This window comes from Talpa europaea (genome assembly GCF_964194135.1).
Source record: "Talpa europaea genome assembly, chromosome: 13".
Classification (NCBI taxonomy): Eukaryota; Metazoa; Chordata; class Mammalia; order Eulipotyphla; family Talpidae; genus Talpa; species Talpa europaea.
The window spans coordinates 81,639,371-81,664,675 of record NC_140080.1 but is presented as its reverse complement, the minus strand read 5'-3'; the positions used below and the strand labels follow the sequence as shown (position 1 = coordinate 81,664,675).

At 48.1% G+C, this 25,305-nt stretch overlaps 1 protein-coding gene across 1 annotated transcript; it reads right to left on the bottom strand.

The window, feature by feature from the left end:
• Positions 1-1,834: 1,834 nt before the first annotated feature.
• LIPG (lipase G, endothelial type) lies at positions 1,835-23,307 on the bottom strand (the record flags this gene model as incomplete). The annotated part of the gene is made up of 9 exons (XM_084252435.1): positions 1,835-1,990; positions 4,216-4,434; positions 5,641-5,761; positions 7,000-7,242; positions 10,486-10,707; positions 15,611-15,722; positions 17,173-17,352; positions 19,320-19,501; positions 23,211-23,307. The coding sequence occupies 9 exons, from the start codon at positions 23,305-23,307 to the stop codon at positions 1,882-1,884; spliced, it is 1,485 nt and encodes a 494-aa protein (XP_084108561.1). The 3' UTR covers positions 1,835-1,881.
• Between the last annotated feature and the right edge of the window lie 1,998 nt (positions 23,308-25,305).

The window sequence follows — 25,305 nt, the reverse complement described above, 5'->3', positions numbered from 1 at the left end:
GTGAGACAGAATCAAGAGATCTTGATTCTAGGCCCTGCCTCCTTACGAGGCTATTGAAACTCTTTGAACCTCAGGCTCCTTATCAATGGCTAGGTGGTGAACAGCATTCAGGTCAGTAGAGAGACTACTAAGGCATACTGTGTGTCCAGGAATTCCCTGAGCTTGTGTAAATTTGTTATGTGGGCTCCTATTGTTTTCTGCTCCTTTGGGGGAAAAAGGATAGACAACTTCTTCTTCCAAGAGGTGAAATGAGGTGATTTCTATTGTTCTCAACTGTTACAAAGTTCTGAAGCAGAAAAATAGAATATCTTATCATAAGAATAATTATAAGAATAGCAATCTTTCCAGACGATCAATAAAGGCAATATATGTGGACACACTTGGGAAGGTAGAAATTTGAATGCAAACACAAAGAATTCAAATGATTATTATAGTTGAAAATCTTGAACCCTCACTAGACTGAGTTGCTTAATTAAATGAGCAGTTCTCGGAATCCCACAAGCCCTGTGATCACTGAGCTTGTGGTCGTGTGGATGGTCCTGAACGCAAGACAGAGCAGCTGGGAGGTACCTGGCCCTCAAGGTTGGCAGACGGTTAATCACAGGGGACCCCAGTCTGGGCCCAGCTGCTTGATAATTGATGCCCAGACCAAAGTGAAGCGATTTATCTGAACTCGTGAAACCTCCATGGCTAAAGAGTACAGGCTTCAGAGTAGACCCACTTGCTCCAGATCCAACTCTGCCACCATCAGCTGAGGGGGTCTGGAAAGAGTGACCTAACCTCCCCCGTCTCAGGTTCCCCAACTGCACACAGGGCTAACAACACCAGGGTCATGGAGCTGATGATAAAAGTAAATGAAATGATGGTATGGCATATGTTACGTGCTCAGCCTATGGCAACAGCATTGTTATCTAGGACCTTGGTTGGGGCAAGGAATCGGGGATCAGTGAGGGGCCCATCTCCCTCCTCCTCAGCAGGCATTTAAGTTCACAGGCTGTGTGGCAGATTCCCTTTTCAGATGCACCTATACCTGCCTCCCACCATGAAAGCAATATTCCTCAATTCTGGCATGATGGGACACTGAAGCAAGACAACCGTTTTATCTAATTCAGCCCCACACGGGGACATTTCTGCTTCTCAAAAAGAGGGAAGACTAGGCCTCCCTGGTGGCACAAGGGTTAAAGTCTCAACACTAGCAAGCTATCACCAACCACTGCGGCATGAGTTCTATCCCCAGCCAGGGAGCTGACCCACATGGCGCATAGACCTCTCCTGTCTCACCCACTACTCCCCTGAGCAGTGTATTTCCGTAGATCTCCCTGTTCTGCTCCCCACTCTGTCTCTGGTGAATCTGCCATCACCACCAATCCCCAAACCTCTGGCCTAGACCCCAGCTTTTGTATGCATAAATAAATAAAATAAATCTTAAAATAAAAAGAGGAAGGACTGTTACTAATATAACTCACACCAACCTGGGTTCCAGAAAATCTCAAAAGGGCACTACACCTTGTTCTTTCCCTTTGCCACTCTACTCCCCACTCTGACTTGGTGCCCAGAAGGACATTGGGGACCGTAGAACCTTCCCAACAACCCCCATCACTACAGAGAAGTTCATTTTAATATGAGGGATTGGGCCCAGGATGTAGTCACTGAAAGAACCATTTCAGCAGGGCTCGGCTACGGCAACTTTAGGTGAGGAACAACAGAGGCAAAGGTACTGAACACCCTCCGACTTCCTATATAGTGCCCTAGTGTTCTGTCTCCTGCCACCAGAAGATCAGCTTCCCAAAGGAAGGGATTTTTACCCATTTTCTTCCTGCTTTGTCCCCACGCCCAGACCCACAACCAGCACATGCTAAGTGAGGTAGGAGAAAGCACCAGTTACCTGATTTCATTTTTCCTTCTCCAGCCATCCAGACACTTGTGAAACCAGAGCTCTTGCCCCGGGGATATGCTGGTATGCTCAAGGTCTTCTGCACAAAAAGTCAACCTAGGAGGAGAAAGAAACCATCGATGTAGCCCCCAAAACTCCAGAGGAAGGAACATGGCTATGTCAGCCAGGCAGCATCTACATCTAAGGTGGACAAAGCAAGGAGAAGAGAGTAGATTTCATGGCGCCTCACTCTAAATCCAGAGCCTGCAGAACTCCCGGGACCCTAGACTATGAGCACCCTAAGCCTGGGCTTGCTTTAGGTCTCCCGTGATTCAGTCACGTAGCCTTTAATCAAATCCCTTCTCTCTGCCCATCCCTAAGCCTGCCCTACCTGTCCCTCCAAAGCCTCCCTGACCCCAGCCCTTTTTAATCTAACCTTTCCTTGACCTCTCCATTTCATAAAAAATCATATCCTTACATAAATGTTGCTTTGTGACTATTGTTACTTCTTATGGCATGGAATCAATAATGAATGTTTTGTCTTACTTTAACACATTATATACATTATATACGTTTGTACATTATACACATGATATACGTTTCTCTACAGTGAGAGATTTAATAATACCTAGTGGAGTTGGAGGATTTATACACTATACCCCAGCAATGCCGCTTTTTAACACACCTGCCCCCAACAGCCTTCACATACCTGCACAAGGGAAATATACAAAAATGTTCATCTCAGCACTATTTGTGACAGCAAAAATTTAGTAACAACTTAAACATTCAGCCAAAACAATGGTGAAACTATTGTTTATATGGTGACAGTTCACATAAAGGAGTTAAACATGGACAGGACCTATATGTATTGAATAAATGTCATAAAAAATGTTGGGGGAAAAAAAACTTGTTAAATATTACATTCACTAGTGTAAACTTCAGAAGCATCCAAAATAATTCTGTACATTGTCATGGATGCAATCAGAAGCACTAAAGATGTGAAAGTCAAGAAGTCCAGTAATATCAACATTAGCTAATGTGGGAAGAATAAATTGAAATAGATCATTTGAAGGGGAAGGGCACTAAGAGAGCTTCAGCTCTCTCTGTCATGTCTTTCTTTCTAAAAATCTTGTACCTGAAACCAATATTTACAGAAAACTATTTCCATTTTTAAGCCTCTATGTTCAGTTCTGTTTATAATATTTTATAGAAATGTTCCTTTTTCTATAAAATATAGAATATAGAAAATATAGAAAAAAGGTGTTCATCTTTTTGCCACCAGCACCCCAGCTTCATTAGAAGCACAGTAAGTGCTTGTACTTATAAGTACGCAGAGAAGGAAAAAGACATAATTATCTAGATGAGTCCTGGTGCTAACATAACCGTAGCTGACACCCCTAATTCAGAGTTTTCTAGACCAGAATCACTCAGATGAGGGCCCCAAGCCTCCACTCTCCATTCCTGGAAACCAAGTTGTGCCATAGGTGATGTGTGGGAACAGAACACATGAAGAACTGCAATACAGAAAATGCAGGAGGTGCAGAGGGGGTGGAGGCTGCTTCCTACCAGCCCTAGGCTGGCAGCACCCTCCCAGAGGTCTGCAAAAGAACAGGGCCAAGGAGCACTTGACAAAAGCCTCCCAACCTTCCTTGGTTTCTACTTAGAAATAAGGCTGCTCAAGGACTCAGGTCACGGTTTTAGGGACTGACATATAAAGGTCTGGATTTTTCATGCTGGATTGGGGTTAAAAGATCTGGAGAAACTATCACCTGGCAGAGCACAGAGGATTCTCTGTCACTTGCTGTTAAGATGCCTGCCCTGAATGCCTGACTCAGAGCTTCCGAAGGAGAACTTATTTACAATGCTCTGAAAATAGGATGCTAGACACACCAGTGTCCCCGGCAGACCTCATGTCTGGGGGCTCCCTGGATTTGAGACTCTGGTTTGCCCTGGATAGGAGCAAGGAGACTTTGGTTGCTCGGACCGTGGAGCAAACAGATCAGCAAGCCTGTGCTCCTAAACAGCGAAGGCCACCCGCCCCCCCCCGCCCGCCCCCCCCCCCCGCCTCCAGGTGAACACAGAGCCTGACAAACAAAACAAGGACTGGATTCCAGTCCTCACTTGCCCACCCCTCACAGCCAAGGCTGTGATCAGGGCTCAAGTTGCACAACAGCTGATAGAGGGCTTGACTTGGAATTCTCTTCACCTTGCTGAGGTTTTACCCATGTGCCCTGCTGCACAAGGACTGAGTTTGCAGGCTTAGTGAAGGAAAGGACACAGCAGTTTGCTCTCTGCGCACCACTGACAAGGCAGGGGAAAGTCATGGGCCAAAGGGCACTCACTTCTGCTGGGTTTCTCCGGACTTGACCCGGATACGCCTGATGTTCACCTCCTGCGGAGAGTTATGAGGCTGAGACAGCAAGCTTCTAAACTCCTTCCACACATAGTACCAGGAATCAGAGGTCCTCTTCCAGGTGAGGCTGATTTTCAAAATGTCGCCCAAGTCCTCCTCGGTGTAGACCAGGAAGGTATTGGTGGCATTCAACCCGATCTGCTCCACTCTGCAAGGTGAGAGGAAGCTGAGCTCATTTCCCTGCCTTAGTACTGGCTCCACAGTGACTGCAGAGAATCCAGGATGAGGACTCTGCCTGCCTCAGGCCCTCCATGCCCACCCCCCAAGCCGGGTGGAAGCTCAGCCATGCCCCATACTAAGAGGTAACTTTGCCCATAGTACCCCAATTTCTGATCAAAACCCTTTCTGAGCATCTCCCTATTTATACTGCTTCTTGAGACGACAGAACCAAGGAAGAGCAGAAATGAGGAAGCACAAAGAAGTCCTGTCCCCCTCTATATTCTCGTATGTGGAATATAGAGAAATAAAACAAAAGAACAGACAAAATTAAGCCAAGGCAAATCTGACTGTGGAACTGAAGTTACCACAGGGGGAACTTGGGAGGTTGGGCAGTAAAGGGGGGGGGCGATGGACTAAGGTGGAGGACAGGGTGCCTTGGTAGTGGGGTGGGGGTGGTGACATACATCTGAAGAGGTGGGAAGCTATACCTCTGAATCATGTACAGTGTCATAAACCAATGTTAGTGCAATAAGAATACAATCAATTTAAAAAAAGTCCCATCTCATTCAACAGCCGCTTCTTCCTCCTCTCAGCGCTCTGGCCCCTGTCTCTCTGAAAACCACTCACCCCTCCTTCTGTCCCTCCCATGTGTCACATGGCAGGGCCTGCCTGGTCAATTCATCTCACAAGCGTGTACATGAAGACCTAGTCTCCCAGGCAGACCCCGAACCCTGAAAACAAGGTACTCTGATGATGTTACTTCTGTTTCCCAACATTGCTCAGCTTGGCGCTTTGCCTCATGAGTACAAATGCATACCGACTGCTACGTGCCCCTCCCACGGATCATTAGAAATAGTCCAGGGATGACGAAGTTCTAAATTTCCTAAAGCCTCAGATGTCAGATGTTGTCTGAAATGAGCCAGCGGTTTCTGCCCAGCTGCTCCAGCAGCTTCTCACGCTGCTGATTCAGCCCAGGACCTTCCCTCCCAGAAGGTTCTGAGTCAAGGATTTGATGGGGGTGGGGGGTGGGGGGGTGTGCAACAGGAGAAAGGACTCCAGAGGCTTGAGGAAACAACCCAGCTCCTCCCCAGGTAGGCTGGCTACTCTCTCCTGCACTTACTCGCATGCTCCACACTCTCTCCTCACTCCAATGTGCTCTTTGTCCTAAGCCCAGCAAAGCAAACTCATGACTTACATTTCCAAAGGCAGAGACTGCGAGTCTGAGTTGGTGCCATATAAGGTGACATAAAAGGTGGGCTCGATTTCTGCCACGTTCTTATAATTGAAGATATGGATTTTCAGTTGATAATGGTAAACTGCAGAGACAGCAGAACAAAGCAGAACATTTGAACAAACACTTGAACATCATCTCAGGGCACCCTGACCTAAGCCAGAAGTGTCATCTCTTAGATCCAGCAGGGCCTCCCATCTCCAGTCCAGTGGCAGAAGAGATCATGAAAGTCCAGAAGTAGAGCCTTGAACTGGGGATTGAGGAGAACTTCAGGGGATGGCTGCCCAGCTGCTTTCTAGCTGCTTGATCTTGAGTTAGGGACCAAGATATTAACTTCAACTTCTTCACATGTAAAATAACACCCATAAAAACCACAAAACCTTATGTTTTACAATATTGTATTAAAATGCAAGATATCATTTCTATCCCCTGTTGGTCCTACCTCAGGTATATTGTGCCAATCAAATGAGAAAACAAATATGAAACAACTTTGAGAAGTTCAACACAAGATGGAAATTTAAGATACTGATATTGTGGGCCTCCCTGCTGGCGCAGGCGGTTGAGCACCGCACTGTGGAGCTGTCCACAACCTCTGCAGCGCGGGTTCAATCCCGGCCTTCTGGCGAGAATCCCACATGGCAAAGCAGACCTCTCCTGCTGCACCCGCTGCTCCCCTCAGCAGTGTGTCTCGTCAGTCTGCCTGTCCTGTTCCCTGCTCTGTCTCTGGTGAATCCTCTCACCCTCCCGCACATCTGGCCTGTACCCCAGTTCTTGTATAAATAAATAAAAAAAAAAACTTTAAGATACTGATATTGTGCTCATGGAGTGATCATCGACATCATGAAAGGAGTCCCCGCCATTTATTTTATTTTTTTTTAAAGATTTATTTTTTATTTATTTATACAAGCACTGGGTACAGTCAGAAGCGCAGGAGGATGAGAGAATTCACCAGAGCCAGAGCGGGGAGCAGAATAAGCAGAAGGACCGAAGTACACTGCTGAGGGGAGCAGCAGGCGGCAGGAGAGGTCTGCGTGCCATGTGGGACCCTCACCCAGTGGCCGGGGAGCAGCCGGGGATCAAACCGGCGCTGCAGAGGCTGCGGGCAGCTTTGCAACCCAGCGCTCAACCACTGCGCCACCGGGGAGGCCCCCCCACTATTTATTTTTAAAGACGAACTTTCCCAGGGCATGCACAACACAGCCTGACTTGCAATGACTTAACTGTGCCAACCACACCTCCCGGGCTGGGATGTACCTTGTTCTGCAACATGGTATTTAGAGGAAGGAAAAGAGGAAAGTCAGGCTCATGTGGTCTGAGAATTACCTCTGAAAGGCATGCCACCCCGGGTTTTTAAGTACATCTTGCAGTTCCTCTTGTTTCTCATCTTCTTAGCATTGTAGCCGATGCCACTACAACGGTTCTTCCGGCAGCTGAGACAGATTCCCTTTTTGAAGCGGTTCGAGTCTGTGCACCGAAATGCAAAGCTTGGCTTGTCCTGATTCACCAGGGAGTCAACAAAGAGGTGAATGGCACGCTCATGTTCACACTTTATCCCCTCGGCAAGTTCTGTGGGAGGAAGAGAGAGACGATACGAGCTGAGCCACTTCTCCAAGATTTGCCTATTCAGTCAATAAGTACATTTCATCGATAATAGCTATTTTTTTTTTACTTTATTGTTGCTTTTTAAATCATTCTCAACACATTCCCAGTGACAGACTGGGCTCCTAGGAGGGTGTAAAATTAAAGACCATTCCCAGCATACACCTGCTTGCTCTCCAGGTGAGAAGATAGCACTAATACACACCACGCAACGAAGAGCAAGTGTGAGCATACAATGAGCACTAAACAGGGTGATGAAGACCAGTTGTGCAGTAGGAGTGACTAGGTCCTGATTAGGTTGTCAGGTCACAAGATGCTGGATATAGATCAGATGCTAAACATCATCTAGTCCGGGGCTCAGTGAACTATCGCTTGCAGACTGGCTGCCTGTTTTTCAAGTAGCTTGATTAGAATGCAGTTCATTTGTTTATGCATTACTGTGGCTGCTTTCGTGCCCCAACAGAGTGGAGTACTTGAAACAGAGACTGTGTTCTGCAAAGACTAAGATATTTACTAGATGACCCCTTAAGAAAATGTTTGCTGACTCTATTCTTCTTCTCCAATCCTCAATTATAGATTATGATCCAAAAGTCCATAGTAACTTGCTTGGGATCACATCATCAATTGGTTGCAAAGTTAGAAGTATAATTGGGGGCCTCCCCGGTGGCACAGTGGTTGAGCGCTGGGTTGCGAAGCTGCCCGCGGTCTCTGCGGCGCCGGTTCGATCCCCGGCTGCTCCCTGGTCACCGGAGGAGGGTCCCACATGGCGCGCAGACCTCTCCTGCCGCCCACTGCTCCCCTCAGCAGTGTCCTTCGGTCCTTCTGCCTGTTCTGCTCCCCGCTCTGGCTCTGGTGAATTTTCTCACCCTCCCGCGCTTCTGACTGTACCCAGTGCATGTATAAACAAACAAACAAACAAACTAAATAAATAAAGCATGCCTCTATAAAAAAAAAAAAAAAAAAAAAAAAAAAAAAAGAAGTATAATTGGGACTTTTCTTGCCCAGGATACATCATTATTTCTTCTAACCAGAGAAGTCAGTAGTTCAAATAAATCCTGGGACCTTAAGAAAAATTCTATGCCCACCCTTTCCTCACTAACACAACCATCCTTAAGAAATACATTTATCACATCCTCTGAGGCAGGCAGGGTTGAACTACCCCTTGCATAGACTTCACATCCTGTGTGGCTACTTGGCTATTATCACATTGGGACAGGGTAACAATCTTAAGACTGGGTGACAGAGAGGAATATCCAAAGGGCAGAGCAGTAGAGAGAGATGGCAGGGGCTGGGGATTTAAAATGCTGCCTAATGGGCCTCCCCAGTGGCGCAGCAGTTGAGCACTGGGTTGCGAAGCTGCCCACAGCCTCTGTAGCACCAGTTTGATCCCCGGCCACTGGGCGAGGGTCCCACATGGCGCGCAGACCTCTCCTGCCGCCCGCTGCTCCCCTCAGCAGTGTATTTCGTCACTCTGCCTGTTCTGTTCCCCGCTCTGGCTCTGGTGAATTCTCTCACCCTCCCGTGCTTCTGACTGTACCCAGTGCTTGCATAAATGAATAAATAAATCTTAAAAAAAAAAAAATGCTGCCTGGGGCCTCCCTGGTGGCGCAAGGGATTAAGACACAACCTATGCTTCTATTATTTTTTTTTAATTAACTTAAATTAAAAAAAAATAAAAGACACAACCTATGAAGCTATCCGCAGCCACTGTAGCATGAGTTCGATCTCTGGCCAGGGAGCAACCCACATGGTGCATCAGACCTCTCCTGACTCACCTGCTACTCCCCTCAGCAGTGTATTTCATTCGATCTGCCTGTTCTGTTCCCCGCTCTGTCTCTGGTGAATCCTCTCACCCCCACACTTCTGGCCCATACCCCAGTTCTTGGGTGCATAAATAAACAAATCTTAAAATAAAATAAAATGCTGCCTGGGTCCAAGGCAGTGAGTAGGTAAGGAGTAGTTGGTATGTAGAGCCATATGCACTGATGTTTTAAGAATGTCCATAATACAATATAACTGAAAAAGAAAGACTGCAAAAGAATGAAAGAAATGATTTTTCACACACAAATAAATGTTCAAAGAAAAAAGACTGGAAGGATACACGCAAAATTGTTCATATCGGCTATTCCTAAAGAGTTAAGAGCAGGAGCAAAAGTAGGAGCTGAGCAGAAATAAGCCAGAAAGGTGAAGAAAAATACCGGATGGTCTCACTCATAGCAGGAATCTAGAAAACTTAAATAAGGGACCAGGAAAAAGAATAACTATAAGAAAGAAAATATCAAAATCAACAAACAACTATGAACCAGAGACACTCTATGGGAGGTGGGGGGCGGGGAAAGGAGGGCTTGGGGTCAAGATAAGGGGGTTGTAATTGTATGGGGAATATAAAAATAAAATTTAGGGCCTCCCCGGTGGCGCAGCGGTTGAGCGCTGGGTTGCGAAGCTGCCCGCGGCCTCTGCGGCGCCGGTTCGATCCCCGGCTGCTCCCCGGCCACCGGAGGAGGGTCCCACATGGCGCGCAGACCTCTCCTGCCGCCCGCTGCTCCCCTCAGCAGTGTCCTTCGGTCCTTCTGCCTGCTCTGCTCCCTGCTCTGGCTCTGGTGAATTCTCTCACCCTCCCGCGCTTCTGACTGTACCCAGTGCATGTATAAACAAAAACAAACAAATAAAAAAAAAAAAGAAAGAAAAAAAAAATGCCTCTATATAAAAAAAAAATTATAAAAGAAAAAAAAATAAAATTTAAATAAATAAAATAAAAGTGATAAGTGCCCACAATGAAGAAAAATTTAGTAAAACCAAAAGGAATAAAATAAAAATAACCTTTCTCTCAGCTCAGAGGAAAAAAAAAAGAAGTAGGAGCTGAGGGAGGATGTTTTACTTTTGGGTTTATGCAATTCTATATTGCCTGATTTCCTTCAACAAACATGTATTCCTTGTGTTATAGAAGATATTAATAACAAAAGAAATTAATAACAACAATAGATGCAGTTCATGTGACATATTAAGTGATTAAGTGCTTGTGACCTCAGAGCATGAGAAAACAGAGCAGACACTACTGTTAACAGGACATTAACAGACTTATGGGATGATGAAGAACAGCAAACACAGGGTTGAAGGACAACCATGGGGGACCCCAAAAGTTTTCTCTGATTTAGGAGATGTGATAACTGAGTTAAACCTCCCCATGAAGCACAAAAGTAAGGAACTCACTTCCATTTGCAATGGACCCCCAGACATTATCCAGATCACAGCCGGGCTGGGGGTCACCATAGTTGGGGTAGATGTCTATGTGGCCCACGGGCATCTTAATCCCAATGCTTAAGCCGAAGGAGGTCGTGTAGGTGTGGAGGACATCCACAAAGTCTGCATCGTCAGGGGACAGTCTCTTGTGGATGTCCACCCCTTCAAACAAGGGGCCAGCAGGATCCAAACCTAAAGCAGAAGGGGAGACAAGACCATCTGTCAGGTGAACCAAGTCAGGGAGTCCTGAGTTAAAGCCAAGTCCACATGTGCAGAATGAAGCCGACCTGGGAGCCCAGCCCCAAAGAGCCTGCAGTCAAGGAACTGACATTCTTCTGAAGCCTTTGCCTGTCCTGATATCGCAGTTGACTTGGAAAAGCAGCCATGAGGCTCACTTCTGCACTCAAGGAACTGTGGACTCAGAACTCGGGTGGTGCTAGAGAGGATTCAGCCTGGCTGAAACTAAGCCACTCATCCTCTTTACTGCCACCTCCCATGGCCTTTTACAGATCAACTATGCTCCTGCATCTTCTGGAGGGACTTCCCCTCCCCCTTCCTTTAGTTAGAATCAGACCCCCGGTGGGACAGTGAGAGTGGAGAGTACACCAGAGACACTGTAAGCCCACAATCCAGGCCTGAGAATTCCTCTATTTCATAGCCACAAAGGAAAAACCTTTTTTGCCTGCAAACTTTTGGTACTGAGCAGGAAGCAGCACAGTAGACAACACTGGTTCTCACACTTGAAGCTGCACAAATATCACCTGGCAGCCTGATTCAGATCCCACTCTGTAGCTACAAAAAACCCTGCAAGGACACACCAGGGAAGCAGGGAACCGGCAGGAAGCGGCAACAGTAAGAGAGACTGTCACTATCTTTTAATTTGGGAACCACATGATGTAAAACTACTCACATTAAAAAGGTGCAAAGCATAACTAGGAGATTTCCTGGCCCCTGAGAGATTCTCCTCTGGTGTAGAGCCCAGAAAAACATATTTATTCCCCAAGGTGATTCTAAAGTGGGTGATCTGAGGCCCAGATTTCAAAAAATGTTTCCTGTGCCTCCCTGGTGGCACAGGAGTTTGAGCGCCACACCATGAAGCTGCCCACAGTCTTTGCAGCACAGGTTCCATCCCAGCCGGCCAGCGAAAATCCCACATGGCACGGCAGACCTCTCCTGTCGTGTGCTGCTCCCCTCAGCAATGTATTTCGTCTGTCTACCTGTTCTGTTCCCCGCTCTGTCTCTGGTGAATCCTTCACTCTCCCATGCATCTGGCCTGTACCCCAGTTCTTGCATAAATAAATCTTAAAAAAAAAGTTTCCATGCTTCAGTGTCACCCATAAAAATGAATCTAAATGTCTTCATTCATGCAGTTCATGTGACATATTCAGTGATTATGTGCTTCTCGATGTAAATACTAGCTACTACTACCAAGCCCAAGTAATTATGGGAACTGGATTCATCCCAAACCAGAAGGCTCTTTGGTCTACAGACATGGAGGAAGAATCTGGAAAAAACTATGTGCAGCAGAGAAAAGGGTTTGTTTAGTCTAGACCAGAGCATCTCACCTGGGAATGATTTTGCTCCTAAATGAACAAGTCCTGGAGAGAAGCTACTAGCATCTGCTGACTCTAAGCTAGGGGTACTGGAAACATCCTATACATGCAGGCCCTCTCCTGCAACAAAGCATCATCTGGACCAAAACGTGAATAGGTTCAGAAACCCTAATCTAGAGCAATCAAGGCAGGGAAAAGAAGCAACCAAGAACAGAGAAAGAGGTGGGTAATAGACCCATGTTCACCAAACTCAGCACCAGGAAGCTCACTGTGAACCTTCAGGGGTAATTTTAGGATAAACACAAGACAGAGCTATCACCCAGACCACAGAGTAAACTTGCAGAACTCATTCCTCGTAAAACAGGTAGCAGCTGAATTCAACTCTGGTTTCCAGGAAAAGTTTAAATGAATTTTATATATGAAAGAGGCAAAAAGAGAGCCTGGGCTGCTTGGGGGCCCATCCCGAGCCCTAGGCCCCAAAGAACCAGGGCACCAAAGCAATGTCCTCCCGAAGAACCCGGGGTGATTAGTTTTAGAAGCTGCGAGGACAACAGACCTGACACAAGCAGCCTCTCCCGGCCCCTCGTCACCATTCTGATCTGCAATCTATACAGGAGAGGGGCTCTTTGCTTGGTGTGAACAAAAGTCTCCACCAGACGGTCAATGTCATGGAAACCAAGTTGCGTGGGAGGAATGCAGGCCGCCGGGCTTCTGGAGGGCCCCCAGCAGGCAGGCCGAGCCTTCACCTACCAGACGGATCTGTCTGACACATACCCAGGGTCCACGGACTCTGGGGAAAAGTTGCACCTTTTACCTTTTGGGATGGGAGGGAGAACTTATCTCCTCCAAAAAAGGAAAAGATAGAGGCCTGCCCTTCCTTCCACTGAGTCCAACTCCTCCAAAGGGTTTGTGCCCGGTAAAGGGAAATCACACACATGCACACACTTGCACACATTTGCACACACATGTGTACACATGCTGGAAAACCTTCCAGGGCTTTGCATTCTCACCCATGTAGAACAGTCACTTTATCACCTCCAGCAGAGGAGAGGTAGTGTGGTTCTCTGGACCTGACGGCCTGGAAAAAAATCCCAGTTCTTCTTCCCAATGTGTGAGATATCGGGCCTGTTGTTTAATCACTGAAACCTCATTTTCATGAGTTAAATGAACTGCAAAGCACCTCTTTGGCCAATTGCTATGTAGCTTAGAGATGAAAGCGTAGATACTTGCTATTAGGCAGCACCAATCCCAGAACTTGTACATAGTAGACACTTAATTAATATTTCTTAGAAAGATGAATCTTCTTGCTTATTTATTTATAACTAACTGGACACAAATTGAATTAGAAATATATGACCACTTCACCAGTATATCACAGAATTCTCTGAGAAGTCTAAGAAGGTGAAACTCTGGCAAACCCCATCCTACAACCCTCTAATCCAAGCAAGGCTAAGGTTCAGGTATCCCCTCCTGAAGGACCCCCTCCTGGCAACTGCACAGCAGGATTGGCCTTGGGAACCCAAGCAAGCTGCAGTCTCTGGTCCTCTTACGAACTGGGACCACCTGGGCCCCAGGCTCATGGGAATTACCTCAACAGAGAGGAGAGGAGAGTACACAGGCCTCCCCCACCTGACATGCACAGCAGCATTTATCAGGTGAGCCCAAGACTCTCTGGTCAGACACCACTCCTTCCTGCCTCACTCACCCCAGACTCCTGCTCCACAGAGGAAGGTCAGAGGGAAGGGGAGTGCTCAGAACAGGCAGGCCCCACACTCTGTGCAGCGGGCTCAGAGCACTGATTAGCATTCTGCCAGCAAAGCCCACATCCCAGCAGCTGCCATCCAAACAGGCAGAGAGAAAGCACGGAAAAGCACCTCGCTGCCCCATTTCATTTCAGATTTAGAAATCTGGGAGAGGGGAGATATGCAGCTTGTTGCAGGCAAATAAGGCTCTGGGCCCTGGCCTTTCAGTGAGGATCTTACATGTGCTATAGTTTGAACCTGCCTGCCTGGCTCTGAATATCACGTCTCCCGTGGGGGGACGGAGGAGGTGCTCAGACAATCGAGCCCAGAGTGACCAAAGAGCTTTGCACAAGCAATAGGCTAATGAGCAGCCATGTGAAGCCACACAATCCCTTCTGCTTACACGGCTCAGGCCCGAAGTCTTGGCAATCAGAAATAATGTTCTCAAGTGATGGCAAATCAAAGAGATCTAGAGATGAGACAGAGACAGTAAAAAAAAAGAGAGAGAGAGAGAGGGAGAGAGAGAGAGAGAGAGAGAGGGAGAGAGAGTACACCAGACTGAGGAAGAAAAATAAAGATTAAGGACATTCTTTATAGCCTAGAGGAAGTCTTATATATGTATTTGAGGGACCCCCAAAATGGGAAAGAGAATCTTTCCCACTTTTTAGAATCATTAAATGATTTAATCCAATTTTTCACAGCAAAAGCTCACTAGGATGGAAAGCTCAATTATTTGTTTGTTTGTTTGTTTGTTTTTTTGTGGGATCCTCGCTGGTGGCAGGTGATTGAACTGGCGCTGCAGAGGCTGTGGGCAGCCTCGCAACCCAGCACTCAAACGCTGCGCCATCGGGGAGGCCCAAGCTCAATTTTCTATTGACAGCTTAGATACCAGTCCCAGAAAGTTTCCTTTAATGACAAAGCTGAACCACCCATTCTAATTAGGTAATTATCCCTAATAAATGCATTAACTAAGGGCCTCCCCTGGTGGTGCAGCAGTTGAGCTCTGGGCTGTGAGGCTGCCCGCAGCCTCTGCAGCCCCAGTTTGATCCCCAGCCGCCAGCAAGGGTCCCACATGGTGCGACAGACCTCTCCTGCCACACCTGCTGCTCCCCTCAGCAGTGTATTTCGTCAGTCTGCCTGTTCTGTTCCCTACTCTGGCTCTGGTGGATTCTCTCACCCTCCTGTGCTTCTGACTGTACCCAGTGCTTGTATAAATAAATAAATAAATCTTAAAGATGGACACTAGAAAGAGGCTGTTCGTAGATGAAATGGAAATCAGAGGCAGAATAATTCAAACGGAATCCACCATTCTTTCCCCTTGAATGATGTCCTGGAACATCGTGGACAGAGGCCAGAAGTGAGGCCCAGAAGCTTGTGGCCAGGGCTCCACACTAGTTCTGTCCTTTCATTATTTGCAATTTGCCCTTGGGTGTCTCCTCACCCATCAGACTAAACAAGTGGTTTTCAAACTGTGTTCCTTGGTTCTCTAGTGCCCTGAGTTTCCTCCAGGGAAAGGAAGGTCCAAATAGCAAGGTTAGCACACCCACCACATACCCAGCTTCAGTCAGACCTTCTCTTCTATGCGTTTTATATACTGGGGTCATCTATGAGTTCAATTGGAAAAAAGGGTTCTGTGACTACAAAGGATATTTGAGAAGTCCTATATTAGAGGTTCTCCAGATTTCTTCCAAAGCTACCTCTGTGTGACTCGGGAGCATTCTGATTCAGAAAAGGTGAGGCTGAAAGGAGAGGCTAAAAGGTGCTCAGGTGTGAGCTGTTAGTAGAAGAAGCAAAGCTTACCTGTTATTCTGCCCACCGTGCCCTTCACAAAGTTGCCAGCATACCCAGCCACGTGAGCTCCAAGGCTGTAGCCGATCAAGTGAACATTTCCAAGAGAAAAATCACCCTTCTCCTGCAAGAAGTCACAGAAGAGTGTGAATGGAGTTTGCCACCCGATAAATTCATCCATGTGCTATTGATTTCATGCACTCATAATCTGTGTATTAGTATTGCAACAGAAGGAATCATAAAAGACATGAGGCATGGCCTCATATATTAAAATAAAAAAGGTGTGGTCCTGAGTGCACAGGGTCACCAACAATTCAGTCACAGCAAGGAGGAGACACCAGAACTGGAGGCAGAGACTTCCTGGTGTATGGTTGGCATGCCTGGCAATGCAACAGGGATGGGACATAGTCCGGTGAGGGGAGGTCAAAAGGACTTGGCTGCACTTCAAATGCCAAATGCTAGTAGCAGAGTGTTGAGTGTGATTAGATGCTGCATACCTGACCCTTCGCTATGTTTCTGGCAGTATTGGGGGTAAGAGGAACAGTGTAGAGGTCAAAGCAACTGACTCAGTGAAGGCTTGGTGCCAGCCACAGCCTACATTGGTGCACTCCTTATGTACCCCTGATAACCCAGATGCTGCTAACCTGCTCACTACCAGCCCCTCTGGGACCCCAGAGCTGAAGCAAAGTGTCCTGGTAGGGTGTGAGCGGTGGGAATTTGACCTTGTGGCTCAGTAACCAAGCTCTATGAAACAACTTTGGTAGGGGCCTAGGGGTGACGTAGGGGTTAAGTCTCAGCGCATCACTGCCATCACCACCACAGTGCAGCAGACTTCTCCTGTCTTGCCCGCTGCTCCCCTCAGCAGTGTATTTTAGTCAACCTGCCTGTTCTGCTCCCCACTCTGTCTCTGGTGAATCCTCTCACCCCCCGCACCTCTGGCCTACACCTCAGTTCTTCTATGCATAAATAAATCTTTTAAAAAAAAAAAAAAAACTTCAGCAGAGGACTAAAGCACAGCTCAAAATCCTGACCAAAATTCATCCAATTCCATGGACAAAAAGAATTCAGGCTGGAATTGCCCAGTTAAGTCCACTCAACTCGGGCAAATCACTAACCTATAGAAAGTTCATTTATGACCTCTAGATATGGTTTCTACACATAATATTTTAAGCAAGGCACTGGAGCTGCCATTTGTTTGCCATTTGATTTGTTTAAATCAAGTCCCTCCCCACCCTTCTATGGCAAGAGCCAACTTCAATAGTTATTTAAGATTGTACGCTGGTCCCAACCCAACCAAGAGCCTGAGTTTCTAAGTTCAGCAAGTAATAACCGATATAGCAAATTTTCTTCTAGCAAACAAAGAAAGAGGAAAAATTCAGAGATAGCTCAACAATTCCAAAACTCTCTAAAAACCTCAGCTTGCAAACATTTCAAACAAAACTTAATTTGGTAAAAATCATAATCCCAAAGATTTGGATCAGACTTCTGAAGTTTACTGTAACACAGCCTGACCTGAATTTCTTGAGCAGGTTGGGGTTCAAGATCCTGCCAGTGAAAGGAGACTCCCTAGTTACCTGCAGCCAGTCAAGCATCCTCGCCACGCTGTGGCCCACCACCTGCGTGTTGTTGACAGCATGCGTGTAAAGCTGTTGAGCCAGGGGGAGCCAGTCAACCACCACAACGTTGGCATCTTTCTCTCTCATCTGCAGGGCTGACACAAGATTGTATAGCCAATTTTCAAACATGCCTCCCAGCTGCAGAGAGAAGAGAAAACAGAAATTTTGTTTATTCTTCTTTATTTCTGGGTTTCAGAAATCCTAATGGATGTAGAACTCAGTTCCATGACCCTTTCCCCAGCTGATTCCAGAACCTTGACTATGGATTCTCAGGGATCAAACACTTGCACATGAGCAGGGCCAGCTGCGGGCAGGGCTACTTCTGGGTGTTTGTCTTCCACTGCTCTTTATAGCACCTGTTTTCCCATGAAAACCTTCATATCTGGGCCTCCCCGGTGGCGCAGCGGTTGAGCACTGGGTTGCGAGGCTGCCCGCAGCCTCTGCAGCGCCGGTTCGATCCCCGGCTGCTCCCCGGCCACCGGAGGAGGGTCCCACATGGCGCGCAGACCTCTCCTGCCGCCCGCTGCTCCCCTCAGCAGTGTACTTCGGTCCTTCTGCCTGCTCTGCTCCCCGCTCTGGCTCTGGTGAATTCTCTCACCCTCCCGCGCTTCTGACTGTACCCAGTGCTTGTATAAATAAATAAATAAATAAATAAATAAATAAATAAATCTTCAAAAAAAAAAAAAAAGAAAACCTTCATATCTGGTAGCCCATGCTGCTGCCCTACTGCCCAGTCAGGCCATTATGAGGTATGCATTGGTAGCAATACTGGCAGAAGGTGAGCCTGAGCCCCTGTCATAGTCAGGCCAAAGGCCTGGTTCATGTTCAAGGACAGCTGGGAAGGGTTGCTCTGGAGAATGAGCTTCTGTCTCAGAGATGCAGGGAGATGCTGTCTCCTAGGCAAATGCAGAGTTAACAAATGACTCCTTCCCACAACCCATCTCTGCCACCCCTCTTGAGCCCAGAGTTAGGGAAGCTCTATCTCTGGAATCCCAAATTAGAACTCAGAACACATTTTCCCACAGAAACAAAGTTATATGGTGACCAGGCCTGGTTGTAAACCCATCCTCTAGCACATTATTAGATAAAGAGATTTTCTGTGCCTAGCCTGGGAACCCAGACTCCATTTACAATCTTTTTTTCTATGAGAAACCGCTGTTCCAAGTTCCAAACAGATTACAAAAGAACTTTCTGGAATGCAACACATTTGTAAAGTTACAGGCAGTTTGTATTTGCATTTTGACAGGGGACTTCTAAAAGGTTCAAATGCATGATTCTGAGCATAGACTATGGAGTGAGAATAGATAGACGGACCCTTTATCATTTCTTCAACCACATTAGCTGGTGGGTAGGCACCTCCCTAAACGACCCCAGAGCGCAACAGTTGGTGATAGACCGAAAGACCCAAAAAGCATGTAACGGATATGAATTTCTCATCATTAAAAGGAGAAATGTCCCCTCCCAATTAGCCCTAGCAGAAACCTGCTCATTTAATGGCACCATTTTCCTACAGACTGTCATTACATGAATGAATAAATCCCTTGCTGGTCAAAAGCTTCTAAAGCTGAGTGTTAAAGCCCCTTTTTGTTGAAGTTTGTCATGGGCCTTTCAATGTGAATTGCTCAGCGAGGGCACATAAAGAACCCAATGCCTTTAAATGGAGCCATCTCTATGCAAACAGGAGGGCACCATGCCAGCCCAACCAGCAACCCCGGCCAGCTGGCTCCTCATAGACTCCGAGCCAGGCAAGTCGCTTCAGTTCAGCTCAGATCTCGTGGAGGGATGGCCCCCGCAAGGCAGTGGTTGACCAGTGTAATTAAGTGCAATTAGAGAGGTCCTTAAGAACCAGAGGAGTTGGGCTGCTGCCCTCAGGAGCGCCACTTTCTGAAAGCCTGCTGTGTGCCAGCCTTAAATACCACCCTGCTGGGGTCTAGATTGCCCCCTCAGCGAAGTACCCATTACATTCTTCACAGCTGTCTGCAATACAAGCAGCCCACAAGAAAAGAGGGGCGAGAGAGTGAAATGTGGAAGCACCAATATTCTTTTTGATGAACAAAACAAAGGAAACCCAATCTTCAAAGCTGAGGGCTTCTTCCCTGGCTCACCGTCCACCCATGAATGATGAAAAAGGTTTTAGCTGTCATGTTGAAGCCACAGTCTTCTGAGAGCTCGTTGTGATTAAAGGAAAGGTAGCATCCTTCATGTTCCGGGTCCTGAGAGGTGCGGAGGTTAAATCTCACAGGGAGGCTGGAAGTAGTCTGCACCTCTCTGGGTCTGTGGTGCTCATCTGTGGAAAAAGAATAGAACACAGGCTTGGTAGTGAGACATCTGGGATCCGATGCTAGTTCAACCGCAGCAAATTACTTCCAGTTTTTATAAATGTTTTGCTAAATGTTTCCTCCTCACCTCCTAAGACAGTTGCAGAGATATCATAAAAGGAAGATCTCTAGATTTAAGAGAATTCATTAATCACTGGTATATTTAATTACTGTGACAGAAATAAAGAGCTCTCTCTTGCTTTTCTTTCTTCTTCCCTATGAAAATGAGTTCCCTGGGCCTCCCCGGTGGCGCAGTGGTTGAGCGCTGGGTTGCGAAGCCGCCCGCAGCCTCTGCGGCGCCGGTTCAATCCCCGGCTGCTCCCCGGCCACCAGAGGAGGGTCCCACATGGCGCGCAGACCTCTCCTGCCGAACCCCGCTGCTCCCCTCAGCAGTGTACTTCGGTCCTTCTGTCTGCTCTGCTCCCCGCTCTGGCTCTGGTGAATTCTCTCACCCTCCCGCGCTTCTGACTGTACCCAGTGCTTGTATAAATAAACAAACAAATAAATAAAAATACATGCCTCAAAAAAAAAAAAAGAAAGAAAATGAGTTCCCCATCCTTCCCTCAAGTTGCTGGTTTTTGAGTATGGGTCCTCAACTCTTTTCCTGAAATGCATGGGACCTGTTGAGTGTCAGAATTTAAAATTCTCAGATTTTAGAAAGACATTATGGTACATAAACAATATATTCTATAACATATATGGGGCATAGATACATATATATATGAAATATATGCACTGTATGGAATATGGGGCATTAATCAAATACCCTAATATTTCTGTAGGGAAATACATGACTACTCACACATAGAGGCAAAAATAAAGATTGTTAATAGCTTGTCTGCTCAGGTCCATTTTTGCTGCCAAATAAGTTCAAATGAAAAAAGGCCAGAACTTGCTGCCAAACTAGACACCAAACAAATTTTCCAATTTTGAGAGATTTTGGATTTTGGAATTGGAGGTAAGAAACTATAGACCTGTTATACAATGGGCTCCCTAGTGTTCCCTCTCCACTCCAGCACTTACTCCAATGACCTCAGGGCCTGTTGCAGTGCCAGACATTCTTCTAGTTAGTTAAATAAATTACTGAAGCCACAGAGAAACTCGCAAGAGCAGCAAAATGTTCCTTCTAGTTCTACTGCTCAGACACAGCCTGGAGATCATTCCACTTCCAAACACAGCCAATGTTACTACGATTTTTCAACGAAAGGTGCTATCAGCTGTGACATGGTCATAAACAAACTCCATTAGCTCTCCTCCAGCCATCCAGGAAACCATTCCTTGATAACAACCTGGAAAGTCAGAAATCAGCCTCTCCTGTCACCCAGAAACCAGAGGAAGAGATACCAAATGACCATCAATTCAGGAGCTGAATTGATTCCCACAGTTAAGCTGCAAGTGGACACATAGAGAGCCTGGCGTGGTAGAGGGTGGTGGCGAAGGGGTTGGGAGGGAGGATAAGAATGTACCAGATGTAAAAAGGATAAAGTTCCAGAAAATGCAACTAAATACACACCAGCCGAAGTTTGACATTAAAGTAATGAACAAAAGTCCCAACTGGCGGAAATTTGAACCATGGACAAAGCTCATTTGACACCTCCCCAAAGAGTCACTCGCACGGAGGCCACATGGGAAAAGCATAGTAGTAAAGGGGAAGGAGCCCACTGGCTTCCTGGGACAGATTTGTGGATGAACCGACATATGGGCATGAAAGGCTGGCCTTAGCATCTGGCCTTCTTTGACCCCAGCCTGCTCCACTTTCATTCCTACCACTGCCAGCCCAGGGCACTGGCACCCCTGAGGCTGAGGACTGCTGATCCAATACCCTAGAAGCTGTTCTCGCTTCCTCTCACTTCCTCTGGTACTTTGCTCAATGGTCAACTTCTCAATGAGGAAAGCTTGAGATTAAAATTGCACCCCCTTCTCTTGCCAGCACCCCACACCTTCCTCCTCTACATCACTTTTCTCCACAGCACTGAGCATCACTTACATATTTTTATTAGTATATCATCTTCCCACCTCTGAAATGCAAAATCCACTAAGGTAGGGGTTTTTACTTATTTATTTAGTTCACTGCTCCTATAAAAGTGCCTGACATAAATACTCTTAGGAATGAATTAAGTGGTTCACAAATACTCAGAATTGCAGATGACACAAGCTGGAAGGAACATTAACACTTTATAAGAGAAGGGTTAGAGAGGCCACTACCCCAGGACAGACTTCTAGTTAGCCTTGCTAGAGTTGCAAATATGTTGAGAAAAGCAAAAAGCAAGACTTTCCCATTCGGTCAAATTAACCCTTCCACACCTACAGAAGCTGACACGGGGCCAACATCAGTTAGCCCAACCTCAGCAGAAGCATAGAAGATGAAATAATGGGGTGGAGTTCCAGGTTTCCTCGGCTCCCCACTGCTTAACTAATTGACTTGAAACTCCAGCTGGGTGACCCTACCCTCACTTCCCACCCACACTCCCACCCCAGACATGCTTTCCCACCCCTCTCTCAGACTCTTCCAAACCCAGCCCTATAGAACCCCGAAGGAAGAAATCTAGTAGCTGGGAAGTGAAGGAAGGAGGGAGGGTGTTCAAAGAGTATCAGAGAGGAGGAGGCTGGCCACCTGGGCGAAGAAGCCCAGCAGCTTCTCTTTAGACTATGTGCCAACTGTTCCCTGAAAGCAAAACTCCTGAAACAGCTGCCCTTGCCACCTTCACTTTCAAAATTCCTTGGCAAGATTAAAAGGAGAGGCACCAGGCCACAGAGCTCCTCCAACCTTCTTACCTGGAAAACCTGGAGGTTTAGGGCGTCCGTGGTGGCGCAAGGGGTTAAGTACCACACTATGAAGCAATCCACAGCCTCTGCAGCACGAGTTTGATCCCCGGCCAGAGAGCAACCCACATGGCAAGGCAGACCTCTCCTGACTCGCCCGCTGCTCCCCTCAGCAGTGTATTTCAGTCTGCCTGTTCTGTTCCCTGCTCTGTCTCTGGTGGTTCCCCTGCATCTCTGGCTTGTACCCCAGCTCTTGCCTGCATAAATAAATAAATCTTTAAAAAAAAAAAAAAAGAGGGCCTTCCTGGTGGCGCAAGGGGTTAAGATGCAACCTATGAAGCTTACCTCAGCCACTGCAGCATGAGTTCGATCCCCAGGGAGCTACCCACAGGGCCAGGGAGCTACCCACATGGTGCAGCAGACCTCTCCTGTCTCACCTGCTGCTCCCCTCAGCAGTGTATTTCAGTCAATCTTCCTGTTCTGTTCCCCTTTGTCTCCCGTGAATCCTTTCACCCCTCTACCTCTGGCCTGTACCCCCGTCCTTGTATGCATCAATAAATAAATCTTAAAAAAAAAAAGAAAAAGAAAACCTGTAGGTTTAAAGACGTGGACACGGTTGAAGAACTGCCAGCCGCCAACTGGACAGCACCGATTAAGGGAATCATATAACGGAGAGGGGTGCTAGGCAGAGCCAGCACCCGCGAGCCCACTGGCCAACTGCAGCCTCTGCATCCCCTTGCTGGGGATGCCCGGGTAGCGACAGAGCTGCTCGGGAGAAGCAAACTGGCAGTGCAGCGGGACAGGCAGGAGGGTCTTGCAGAAAGGAGGAGGGACTGCACAAGGGTGGGCAGGGCGCAGGGGCCTCGGCACAGGAAAGAAATGTGGGGGAAGAGCCGTGAAACAAACGCGCATTACCTTGCAGTCGGCGCTCGGGACCAGGGGGTGAGGTGCTTCCCGCCGCAAAGCAACAATAGACGTTCCAGAGGCACAGCAGGGGAACCGAGTTCCGCATCCTTCCCACCCACACCCCCTCCCGGGATCAGGAGTCTTAAAAAATGAAAACACTTTTCCAGGTCCCCAGCAATCCGAGTCGATAAGACCCCCCAGGTGAGAGCCTTCCTGCCACCAGAGGCCGGTGGTTTGGACAGCCTGAAGGTGGAAAAGGTGGAAAATAAAAATTTGGCTAAACTGAGCCGCGGGGCGGCGGGGAGACGCGTGGAGGCGCTCGAGGGGACCAGAGCTGCCCTCGCTGGCGTCGCGCGCCGGGGACCCGGGCTCGCCACCCTCACGGCCACACAAGAGCGTTCCCGGCCAAGGAGTTTTTTAAAGTATCCGAGTCATCTGACCCATCGCCAGATGGTAATTTACATAATTTATTCGACCCCAAGGACTCTGATTGGTCACACCTTCACTGACGCCGAACCCAGACTCCCCAAAGTTTGAATGAAAGCGCCGCACACCCTCCGCGTGGACTCGGCAGCCGGGTTCCTCCGGGTCGCCCCGCAGCAGGGACCGCGCTCGCCGCGCACACTCCCCCAAGCCCACCCCAGCACCCCAGAGCTCCTACCGCACTGGATACCCCAGGAGGGACATTGCCTGGAAACCCTGGGCGCGCTGGTGGCGCGATCCTGGAGAAGGAAACGCACCCTTTCCAAAGCGCAAAGACACTCCCGCCCCGGGAGTGAATCCAGGATTGAGGCTCTCCCGATGGGGCAAGAGTGGGCACCCCTTTAGTGCTCCTCGCGCAGCTCCCCTCCCGCTCAGCGAGGCCCTAACAGGTGCAGGCGAAGTGATGCGACAATAATCCGGCAGAGCTGGGGGGCTGTGGGTGGCGCTCCCGGGTGTCGGATCGCTGGACTCTGGGGCGTCCTCGCTCCGCCACTCGCTGCAGAACTCGGCGCGAGCTCCTGCGAGGCTGTTCCCTCCTCGGCGACGCGCGGGGGGCGACAGTTTCTGCATTTGGGAAGTTGGGGGGAAATTAAAAGATAACAAGTAATCAAACGCTTTGTGCTGCGCCTGCCACGTGGCAGGTGCTTTCTTGCCTTGGGGGTGGGGGGCCAGAGGGAGCCCACGCGACACCCCCAAAGGGAAGAGTGAGCTGAACTTGGGATGGAAGGTGCGTGGCCAGCAGTGAGTCTCTGCCGCCGCGCTTAAGCACCTGTTGAGTGGCATGAAGCAGCTTCTTGCTCTTCCTCGTCATGTTTCCTTCCACACCTTCCCTTTATGGATCCACACCCTTGCTCGTCCCCGACACTCTGGCTCCCCTGGGCGATCCCGGGATCCAGGGCGACAAGAGCCAGCAGCCAGAGCGGATCCCTGGCAACAGCCGAGCGTCCCCCGCCCCCAGCACACACAAAGTGAGGTCAGCCTCGTCTCCACCGCCCCTGGGGATGCCGAGGGGGTGGGAGAGCTCCAACGCGTCGCAGCAGGGCGCCGCTATCCCCGCCTAGCTCTAGACAGCCAGATCTGGCTCTGCAAGTCTGCACCTTCGCCCGCCAGTAAGCCGCCCTCACCGGGAACCGGCCCGGCTTGCGTCGGGACTGAGAGCTGCCCACGAAGTCCCTTGTTCCTTCTTCACTAGTGTCGGGGCCCCAACCTGGGAGATCTGCAGGAAACCAGTCCGGAGGAGCAGGCCCTGTTCCAACCTATCCTCTTGCTTTTGCTACTTCAGCTGCCAGCTGAGCAAGCTTTCTTGCTCTCGTTTTCTGTAATACATTAGAAAGAGGGCAGCTAACTTTTTTTTTTTGGGGGGGGTGTATAAAACTGAATGCATTTTACAATGTGGTAAACAAAACCCCTAAATATGTTGCTTCCGTTCCCCTCTTGCTCTCCCCCCTTGGCGAACTATAAAGACACAAATCAAGTGTTGCATCCATTTCACAGATGGGAAAACTGAATAACAGGTACAGGCTGCAGGTTTGAAGGAAGTTTTGACAATCAGGTTGCTCTCCTTTGCTCTGGCTTTGATTTGACCAGTTGCTCTCCAAATATGAACCCTTGGGAACCATGT